General features: G+C 34.4%; 2 protein-coding genes across 2 annotated transcripts; one reads left to right on the top strand and one right to left on the bottom strand.

Annotated features, from left to right (window-relative positions):
- Positions 1 to 215: 215 nt before the first annotated feature.
- On the bottom strand, positions 216 to 2989 carry LOC139901104 (uncharacterized). The gene is made up of 3 exons (XM_071883843.1): positions 1157 to 2989; positions 1012 to 1090; positions 216 to 553 (listed from the first exon to the last, which is right to left on the bottom strand). The coding sequence occupies exons 1-3, from the start codon at positions 2987 to 2989 to the stop codon at positions 216 to 218; spliced, it is 2250 nt and encodes a 749-aa protein (XP_071739944.1).
- Positions 2990 to 5695: 2706 nt separating this feature from the next.
- Positions 5696 to 10074, top strand: LOC139871365 (exonuclease 1). The gene is made up of 13 exons (XM_071859085.1): positions 5696 to 5856; positions 6134 to 6253; positions 6615 to 6738; positions 6867 to 7004; positions 7097 to 7306; positions 7518 to 7693; positions 8108 to 8180; positions 8263 to 8386; positions 8571 to 8677; positions 8751 to 8805; positions 8889 to 9280; positions 9375 to 9426; positions 9691 to 10074. The coding sequence occupies exons 1-13, from the start codon at positions 5696 to 5698 to the stop codon at positions 9984 to 9986; spliced, it is 2028 nt and encodes a 675-aa protein (XP_071715186.1). The 3' UTR covers positions 9987 to 10074.
- Positions 10075 to 10889: the final 815 nt, after the last annotated feature.

Genomic DNA, 10889 nt, shown 5'->3' with positions numbered 1-10889 from the left:
TTAAGATTCAACATTACAAATTCTGCTTATCGTGTCGGAAACATATAAAGGTTAAGTTTAAATTTGGTCGGAAATTTTCGGGTCGTCACAAGTTGGGTGTTGTTGTAAAAGTATTCGGTTTCAATAAAATCACAGTTCATTGTAGTAATGATATTCTGTCTTTTGGGGTTATAACATCGATATCCTTTTTGGTTGACACCATAACCTACCATGACTCACTTCTCGGCACATGGATCGAGTTTTGTACGCTCATGTTTTAGAATGTGAACAAAGACCGAGCACCCAAAAATTTGAGGTTCAAGATTAAGTGAGGACGGGAGAGTAAAAAATTGAGATAGCACATTCCGAGGGGTTTTTGTGCCCAAAATCTTAGTGGGTAACCGATTTATAAGATAAGTTGCAGTAGCAAGTGCTTCAGGCCAAAAGCTTTTCGGAACCTTAGATTCAATTATTAAGGCTCTAGTCATTTCGAGAAGTATTCGATTTTTCCGTTCGGCAACACCATTTTGTTCCGGGGTATGAGCACATGTTGTTTGATGAATAATCCCTTTTTCTTCGCAAAAAAGTTTCATAGATGTGTTAACAAATTCCCCCCATTATCAGATCTTAAAATTTGTATATTTTTGTTAAATTGGGTTTGAACCATTTTATAAAAATGACAAAATTTTTCAAATACTTCTGATTTGTTTGTTAAAAAATAGATCCACGTCATCCGAGTACAATCATCAATAAAAATTACGAAATATCTAAAGTTTTTCCCTCCATTAATTGGAGCCGGTCCCCATACATCATAATGAATTAAAGCAAATGGTACATTCTTCCGAATATTAGAAGGTTTAAAAGTACTACGGTGGCTTTTCGCCAAAATACAAGTTTCACAACACAAATTAATATTAGAAGGAAATAAACTAGGAAATAAAAAACGCAGATAGCCAACAGAAGGGTGTCCCAATCTTCGATGCAATAACCAGGCTTCCCTCGTAGGTGTTCCGTGAGTAAGACACACGGTACCCTGTTGGGAAACTTCGTCAATATAATATAGTCCCCCCTTTTCAGTGCCACGTCCAATTACTAGTCCCGTCCGGATATCCTGCAAGATGCAGAATGTTGGATACATTAGGACTTTACAATTTAATTCTTTAGTTACATGACTTACCGATAACAGCTTATGAGACAAATATGGTATATATAGACAATTAGGTAATTTAATCGTTGGTGAAATTTCAATAGTTCCACCACTCTTGACTTGAATAATTTCACCATTAGCAGTTTGAATTTTGTTCTTTTTAGGTTTAGTTTTAAAAACAATATCGTTCTTATCAAAAGTCATAGTATCCGTTGCCCCACAATCAAGTATCCATGACTTAGTTTTAAAATTTTCCGAGACTATATTTGCTTCGGATTGGGACATTTCATCATTTTTTATCCTATTCAAGATGGAATAACTATTATGGCAAGAAATAACAGATTCGGGCCTTTTTGGTTGTGTTTTAATTTTATTAAATAAATTCGGCCTATTCCTATTCCTTTCTGGCCCAACTCTTAATTCTGGCACACCCTTTATTCTAGTATTTATTTCCTTTTTACAGCCACTAGTATTATAGAGCCCATGTTTTCTATTAAGCCCACTAATTTTAATGGATCCTTTTATCCTACTGTTACTATTACCCGTATCCTTTCTAGATCTATTTACTGGATCGTTTACCTTCCCTATGCTATACGCGTGGTTATCTTTTCTAACAGGTATGTTTCTTTCATTATTCCCTAGGTTACAAGCGTGCTCTTCTTCTCCCTTTCCCAGACATGGCTCGTGATAAACCCTATTTTCTAGATAAACATCTCGATTGGGTTTTCTCTGCCCTAGATTTGTCTCATGACATATCTTATTTGAGCTATAACCAGTAAATAAAGAGGAAAAGGCACGAAGAAACTTACCTTGTTCGGTTTTGTGAGCTGCCACTCCCCCAAACCCTAATTCTGGCTCGGTGATGGTTGGTGGTGGTTCTGCTACCGTTGCCGCCGCTGCCTTGCCGGATTTCTTTAGTCCACCAGGCCACCATTCTGGAAACCCCACAATCTCGAAGCATTGCTCTCTTGTGTGTCGTGTCTTGCCACATTTAGAGCACTTGAGCTTGTTTTTGTCCATTCTTGAATTACCAGAGGTGTAATTTGGCTTTGATTGTTGGGGATTTCGATGTGGCTTCATGATTAACACAGCTCCTTCGGCAGCAACTAACCCTGAACCAATATCTTGTTTTGAGGGTTGAGTATTGTTACCAAGGATTTGTTGGTGAGCTTTTTCCTTACATACGGTGGAGTAAGCTTCTTCCACCGTTGGTAAAGGATTTAATCGAAGCAACTCCCTTTTGATTTGGTCATGATTTTGGTAAAGAGCATTGAGGAATTGAAAGAGCTTTTGCTCAGCTCGTATTTGATTGTAGGCTTGGATGTCTGCTGAGCATTTCATTGGGTTTGGATCTCTCCTCTCGATTTCACCCCATATGCCTTGTAATTTGATCCAAAGGTCTTCGATTAACATGTTTTCTTGTTTTAATTCGTTGGCTTTAACATGTAGATCGAAGGTTTGGAGTTTATCCTTACCGCTGCTGTAAGTAACCACCAAAGCTTCCCATAAAGCTTTTGCTATGGGGAATTCGGTTAGGTTGCTTGCAAGGTTAGGTTCAATATTTTGAATAAGCCATGAAAAAATGACTAAGTCGTCTTGTTCCCACTGATCATCTTCATTTTCTGGTGAATCAGTGGTTAAGTGGTTCAAGAGGGATTTTGATTTCCCTCCAATTGCAACTTTTATCATTCTTGCCCATAGTGCATAATTTTGACTATTAAGGACAAGATTGATTTTCAAGCTAACAGATAATTTGGAATGGGTGGGTTGGGATTGAAAGCTATTTTTCAACAGATTGCTTAGTTGTGTGGCTAAATCGTGATTGCTGGTTTGGGTTTGGCTGCTACTGTCTTCTTCAGACATTGTAACCCCCAATCAGTTTGGTAGATGATTTGAGTAAGAAAAACGAGTATCTTGATCACTAGATCGATACCGTAAGCTCTGATACCATGTTTTCAAGTGATTATAACAATTGAAAACTTGTTTTAATTAAGAGTTCAGTTATTTCAAACTGATTTATTAATTTACAAATGAATATGAAGGTGTTTATATACACCAAATGGTCTAACAGACACTTCTAAACTAAGTATGGATCCAAAGTTACTTTGGAACCACTTTTACATAGAAGGAAATATAGAGCCGTTTGACTCTGGATGTGGTCTGTTGACTTCTGTTCTGGACCTGCTGGATAGCTGACTTTGTAGCTACTTGTGTGCTCTTGTGAATCCTCTAAACTTGGAAGTGATGAGAACAACTTTTCTCTGATCCAAAACTGAGTTACTCTAAAAGGAAATAGAGGCATGTTGATTTAATTATGTTCTTTGACAAAAAGCACCATGTGACTCGAAGTGAGTAAAACAACTAAACATTAAGATTAGTTTTACACTCTGTATATAATTCACACACTTTTTAGCCAAGATGATTATAAGAATATTTTTCACTATATAAAGGCATACCGGTTGCAAGAGTTGCACAAATGAGCACCATCAGATGTAGAGGTGGAGAGTTCGACTTTTCTACATTGAGTTGTTTCCAGGTGTCTTAACAACAATTTGCTTTGAAGGGTGTGGGATGGCTACTAGTGGCGAAACTACTTGGGGGTAGTGGATTTTTTTTTTCAGTGTAAAATTTTTGAGTTTTTCGACTTTGTCTCCAGTGGATATTTTTTTTTTGGCCCAAAAACCTACATATTTTGTCCTAAAACCTACATATTTTGCTCCAAAAACCCTTCATAATTTGTCTAAAAACCTCAATTTTTTTGCCCCAAAACCTTCATATTTTGTCCAAAAAAATTGCTACGGTTTTAATTTTTTTTTCCCCAGTAAAAAATATCCTAGTTCCGCCAGTGACTACTTGAGTGTTCTTGAAATATGTCATCACATGTTCAATATGGAAAAATACATAAATAGAGTATAAACTCTATTAGCAACATCATAGAACTGTCATAGTGCAAATTGCACTGATAGACCACATCAAAAAATATCAAAACTCTGTATCCAAAGAAGTAATAAAATTATCAATCTTTTGAGAAGACTACATCTTTTCCTTCTTGTTGCTAGGGGTCTTGATATCACATTCATTGTGTATTGTAATTCCAGATTTTTACCACAAAAGTAAATACATCAGAGATAATTAATAAGTCATATAATTAAATGATACGTTTGACCCACCACATCCCCTAACATGTAAGAAACTAAAACAAAAACGATAAACGCAACCAACCTTGTGGTGCCTCTTTATCACAGCAATCCTCATAATTCTGAAAAAAGTAAGTAGTAGATTCCAAACTTCAACATGAATATAATTTATGAACTTTATGTTTGTGCTAACAATACTTTAAACTGAATCACAATTAAAGAGTACAGTTATAACCCAGGACTCTTTACCTAATAATAGCATGTTTGAATTTTGACAACTCGCCTTCAAAAATATTTAATAAAGCCGACCTCGTCTCATTCCGCACACGTACAGGGACTTTTATACATAATAATAGCAGGTGTGAATTGAGATTAGTAGTCATGACTGTTTAAATTCTTTGTGAAAATGGATAAACCTCATGTCTTTGGTCACTTCCTTTTCCTTCCTACCCCCTCAAATCTTAATACATAACACATTGGAGAAGTAAGGTAATATAGAAAAATGTCTTAGTTGACTTCATGTGTTCAAGTGTTTTTGACATGGGGGTGGCAACAACAGAAACGTTATAACATTATGATTTTAGATGAACAGAAAAATATTAAGAAGAAAAGGAAAAATCCTAAAGGATTTTGCTATTATACTTTAACATTAGATATACGTGTATTGCTACTTATTTGAGCTGACATAACACACTGAAATCAAAATGATTTCATATTTAAGTTGCATATTCAATAACATGTGAATTCAACCCTGGTAGCACTCAGTCAAAAGTGCATAGGTTTGACAATGAAACCAATTTTCCAGGACCCCTAATTTTCTTGTGATGTCGTCATTTTTTTCGAATGAGAGGAAACGGGTTTTATCTTGGATGTGATTTCAAATGGGAGTGAAATACTCCGTGGATAAATAGATGGACGACCTCTATTTTTTGAGTATTATTCTGCCGTATTTTAATTAGAAGGGTATTTTAGACAACAAACAATTATGCAAGGTGATTATGAGGTCATAATGTTGATTAGAAAATTTGAATGGTGTAGATTATAAATGTTAATCATAATGGAAGGATATGATTAGTTGTTTAAAATTTAGATGATCTATTATTGGTTTTGTTATTATAATATAATAATAATAAATAATAATAATAATAATAATAATAATAATAATAAAAAAGAGATTAGAATTAATAATTATAATTATAATTATAATTATAAATCATAAATTATATATTTATTATTTTTAGATAAATAAAAATTAAATGATGCTATACTTATTTCGGGAGTAATAGATTCCCGCCATACCCTCTAAAAGTTTGGGATAAAATCACCCATCTCCCATCTTCCCGACACAAAATTAGGGTTTATATAATACTCCATTAAACTACCACTGTACACCACTAAATCAATTACTGCATTTTTTGTACAATAACTTCAAATGGGGATTCAGGGTCTTTTACCTCTGCTCAAATCAATCATGGTTCCAATTCACATTAAGGATCTCGATGGCTGTTCAGTTGCCATTGACACGTACTCATGGCTTCACAAAGGAGCTCTTTCTTGCAGTAAAGACCTCTGCAAATCACAACCTACTTCCAAGTAATCCCCATTTCTTTAACCATTTTATCAATTAAAATCGCATTTTGGATAATGGGTCTAATTTATCGAGTTTGATTTTACTAGGGTTCCATTTCCCCTTTTGATTTTTAGATTTATTTGTTATTATTACAATTTACTGCTTATTTGTTTTGCAATGTACTGCTTATGCTTCTATAAGAATGTTGTAATAACATGGAAATTAGGTTTATTTAAAGTATTTAGTATTGATTGGTACTCCGTATCTTTTAATATGAAATTGATGTCCTTTATGTTTTAGGCACGTCGATTATTGTATGCATCGAGTGAATTTGTTGCGACATTATGGCGTAAAACCGATATTAGTCTTTGATGGTGGTCATCTACCAATGAAGAATGAGCAGGAGATGAAACGTGCAAGGTATCAATTTTGTTGGTTGGGTGAATAACTTATAAGTATACATTTCCCTATGAATTTTACTGTCTCTATTAGTCTATTATGGTTTTAATCGGTTTGTATTATCTTTTGCAAGGTTTGTTGTGGCTATTTATATCTTCATCAATCATCATATAGTTTACAGTCGGTGATAGTTTTGAAGTTGAAAAGTGATGTCTTTTGAAGAGCTTAAAATTTTTTGGTTAATCCATCATCACTAGCTAAACATTAATTGACATGTATAGATGATAAATAGATGAGCTTGTTATCTTATTATTTGTTTATATTAAATTTCATATTTTTATAGGCTTATTGTGGTTTCGTCTTGTGTGTGTTTCAAAATAAGGTCAAGGAAGGAAAATCTTGCTCGTGCTATTAAACATGAATCGAACGGGAACACGTCAGCAGCCTATGAATGCTATCAAAAAGCAGTGGATATATCACCTGCGATTGCATATGAGCTAATTCAGGTAATGACAGATGTATAAGTTGGAACAACCATATGTCTTTTTTTTTTTTTTTTTTTTTAATTGTACATACAAGTTAAGTAATGGTAATCTTATTTACTTTTTTTGTAACTAAATTTGTCATCTTGAAGGTGTTGAAACAAGAAAACATTTCATATGTTGTAGCACCTTATGAGGCTGATGCTCAAATGACATTTTTGGCCGTTAGCAAGTATGTTGACGCTGTTATTACCGAAGATTCAGATTTAATACCGTTCGGTTGCCCAAGAGTAAGCTCAAATGAGAATTAAGATATTTCTATTATTTCTTCTTAGGGTTGTGTTTTGTATTGAGATTCTTTCTTGAATTTCTCTTTCCTCAGATTATTTACAAGATGGACAAATATGGACAAGGTGTTGAATTTCAGTATTCGAAACTGCAAAATAACAAAGACTTGAATTTGACTGGTTTTACGAAGCAAATGATTCTTGAAATGTGCATTTTAAGCGGTTGCGACTATTTGCAATCGTTGCCTGGAATGGGTTTGAAAAAAGCTCATGCGCTAGTGAAGAAACTGAAAAGTTATGACAAGGTACTAAAATGGACGGGTCAAAATGTCATATTAGTGTGGGTCAAGATGGGTTGCCTGAATCACTTTTTGTCTAATCTAATATATTATATAATCTAGTAGTGTTAAATTTTGTCTAATCTAATAAATTATATAATCTAGTAGTGTCAAATATGGTTAAAAAGTTAACATTAGTTCAATAATAATGGAAATCTTTGAACCAAATTGTTTGCAGGTCATTAAGCACTTGAAGTTCAGTGGTATTATCATTCCCCCTCTATACGAAGAATCTTTTAGACAAGCGATAATGACTTTTCAACATCAACGAGTTTATGATCCGGTCAAGGAAGATACCGTTCATTTGTTTGATTTGTCTGACGATATTACCGAAGATTTAGATTTTTTAGGGCCATATCCTTGCATTACTATTTTGCGTTTTGAATTCACTTGCACTTGATAAGTGTTGCAGAACTCGGAATTACTCTGCGAGTACTCGGTTTTTGCAACTCGGGGAGTAGTTGGCGAGTACTCTGTCAAACTCGGCAAAAAACTCGGAATTACTCTGAAAAATCGGTCCAAACTCGGCCAGAAACGGAGGATTACTCAGAATGTCGGTCAAAACTCGGTCAAAATCAGTCAAAGTCAAACTTGGTCAACATCTGAGTACTCGCCGAGTTGCTGAGTACTCTTTAAGTCGTCCCGACTTAGTACTCCCCGAGTAGCATTTTTTGCAACCCCTTTTAGAAAGCACAATAAAGGTTTTAGTCAGAAACAGTTCCACTTTTATGGCATTAATAATATTGTTGTTCCTTGACATTAAGACACATTGATATCACAAAACATAGCCAAAGGCATAGCAAGTGGCGATATCGATCCTATTACCAAATTGCCAATCCAGGTATTTTTTTTTCCAATGTTGTACGTGTTTAATTTCGTTTTCCACTTGTATTTTCTAAGATTTTTTCTTTTGTGACAAACAGGGAGAGTGCGTTAAAGAAAGACCCCTGCTTGATCGAACATACGATCTTAAAACCTTCAAATCGGGAACTGCAAACAAAAAGCTGGACTTGCCTGCACAGAAGAATCTTGTGACTAATTACTTTTGTATCCTAAAATGCAAATCCTTGTGGTTTTTGTGCATTTTGTTCGTCCTGTTATCATTCGTCTATTTTCACAAACTAATTAAATTGACAAAATGAAAATGTTATGTTGAAAAGGATTTATCGAAGTCTCTTTGTTCTAGTGCATAAGTGCATTCTTTGTTTTCATTAATCCATAATGCTAATAGGTTTTGCATCTATTGAAGCAAAGCAGAAGTTCAGGGCCCCTCGAGTTTCACCAATACAACAGAATCCAACGAACGCTATTTCTCATATTGACTTAAGTGAAGAAATTGTGAGTCAAACATCATTTTAGTAATATACTTTTTAGTGGTTTAAATTGTTTTATGAGATGATCTTTTTTTTAGGTGGATACCATTAGTCCAAGAAAAACTGCAACGCTCGTAGAATCAAAATCTCATGGTTAGAAAATCTCGCTTGCTTCAAACAACTGTTGTCTTATGTTACACTTAATGAATTACTTAGAACGTTTAAATTTCTTGCAGATAACATGAGAAGGGTACAACACTCGAAGCATACGATACACCCCTGTGTAGCTTCGCAAAAGGAGTCAGAATCTAAATCTTCTTTGGAAGCAAGTGAAGGCAAAACAAGAGTGCAAAAGAAAATTGCCATCGTGAGAAGTCGCTATTTTCAGCATAAAAATTCGGAAAAAAATGAAGATGAAGTCACGGCTGTAATAAAAAATACAACATCTGAAGGTGAACCCATGTCTGTATCGGGTTCAGTTAAGGTCAACACACAAGTAGAGAACAGGAAACCGAACACAAGTCGTTATTTTACAAACAACAATCAAGATAAAACAAACGAGACTAATCACAATGAAGACTTACCTATGAAAAGAAAGTTCTCCGTTGTCGATGATAATGTTCAAAAGGTAAGCGACATTTTCTACCACACACTATTTTAATTACAGTAATCTAGAGGCAGTATTTCATATTTACATTTTACATCTATGGTTATTTGCACAGGAAAATGCGAACCAAAAATACATGCGGACTAGTCAATCTTCGCCTAATCAAGGTACCTTTTTTAAGTTTCCTGTATAACTATATGCATACAAGTCATGTATTTAGAGGTCAAAGCAGACGAACAAAACATGGCCAAAAGCGGTCAAAACTCAGTCAAAATCGGTCAAAGTTAAACTTGGTCAACATCCGTGTAGTCCCCGAGTACTCGCTAAAATGTCCCGACCCAAGTACCGGTTTTTGCAACCTTGATGTAGGTATATCGTTATAAAATGGATCAATGTATATATTTTCTTGATGTAAAACATGTATATTTCAGGTGGGTCCACTTCTGATATGGATGATGAAACGCCAGTAGAAAAAGACGAAGAAGAGAAATTCGGATGTAACATTTCACATTTGGGAAAATATTCAAAAATAGCAGAGAAATCAATGGAGAAATTCATTTCTGTTATATCATCTTTTAAATGCACATCATCTGGTTCTCGTGCGAGTGGGCTACGGCCCCCTCTTAAGGACATTCGAAATACATTTACAAAAAAGTCAACTACCGTTGACAATATAAGCAAATTTGCTTACATCCCAACCAAGCCATTACCATCCAGAAGATCTTAATTCATTCATAATCAAAACGTTTATTGTCGTGTTATTTGCAGCCAAAAATGGGCAAATGTAACACTGTTTTAGTTGGTTGTATTTGTCAATGAGAATGTCAACGAAGATGTAAAGATATAAAGTTAACTTCTTTGGTTGTATTTGTAATTGTGATCATTTTGATTCTTTTGTCAATCAATGGTGACATGGTTTGCTGTTGATTATTATTGAACTGAAGTATTTTTGTTCTTATTGAGTAGATGATTAAACCTAAAATTGTAATGAGTGAATCTACTAATTATTTAGATGCTCTTAATAATTGTACAGTCTGTATTAGGTTATTATCAAACAACTTTGCAGCTTTGCAGATTTGCTTTCGAAATCAAGGATTTCTTAAATATATTTGGTGCAAGTGTACTAAAAGGTGAAGTAAGATGAAATATTTGATTCTATTAGTATTTTTTTTTTAATTGTAGATGTAGAAAAATTGTTTGTTAGAATTTTTGACTTTTAAGACTTCAAAATTCTCTTCAAGCTATAATTTTGTTTTGCAAGAAACAAACTTTCATAAATGAAGGTAACTTTATTAAAAATGAAATAATCCCAAAGTGAATCCCTTATTCCAACTTTAGAGGAGCTCTTTGCACGAATCAATACCAAGTCCTTAGTAATTTCGTCGAAGGACAAAAAAGAAGTTCAGTGATACAAAAACACAACCAAACAAACTTACAAGCACTAAAAAACATATCGCGACAATAAAACGAGAAACCAAACTATAAACTAACTAAATCTAAAGCTACTACAAAGTGGTCAAAAAGAAAATAAAAACCCAAGCCAAGACATGCCAAAGAGACAAAAGAGGCATACTCAAGGCACAAAAGGACCCGACACGACGTCAATGAAGCATTGAAGCACAACACGTAC

Source organism: Rutidosis leptorrhynchoides, chromosome 1 (genome assembly GCF_046630445.1).
Source record: "Rutidosis leptorrhynchoides isolate AG116_Rl617_1_P2 chromosome 1, CSIRO_AGI_Rlap_v1, whole genome shotgun sequence".
NCBI lineage: Eukaryota > Viridiplantae > Streptophyta > Magnoliopsida > Asterales > Asteraceae > Rutidosis > Rutidosis leptorrhynchoides.
Note: the sequence above shows the minus strand (reverse complement) of the source record. Positions and strands in the feature narration are given on the sequence as shown.

Bases quoted from the DNA above. Each gene is read 5' to 3' on its own strand.
- LOC139901104 (XM_071883843.1), bottom strand. From the start codon at position 2,989: ATGTCTGAAGAAGACAGTAGCAGCCAAACCCAAACCAGCAATCACGAT. The intron at 1,091-1,156 runs GTAAGTCATGTA...TGCATCTTGCAG, and splicing joins TGTCTCATAAGCTGTTATCG to GATATCCGGACGGGACTAGT. The intron at 554-1,011 runs GTACCGTGTGTC...TTTTTTGCGAAG, and splicing joins TGACGAAGTTTCCCAACAGG to AAAAAGGGATTATTCATCAA.
- LOC139871365 (XM_071859085.1), top strand. From the start codon at position 5,696: ATGGGGATTCAGGGTCTTTTACCTCTGCTCAAATCAATCATGGTTCCA. The intron at 6,739-6,866 runs GTAATGACAGAT...GTCATCTTGAAG, and splicing joins TTGCATATGAGCTAATTCAG to GTGTTGAAACAAGAAAACAT. The intron at 9,427-9,690 runs GTACCTTTTTTA...TGTATATTTCAG, and splicing joins TCAATCTTCGCCTAATCAAG to GTGGGTCCACTTCTGATATG.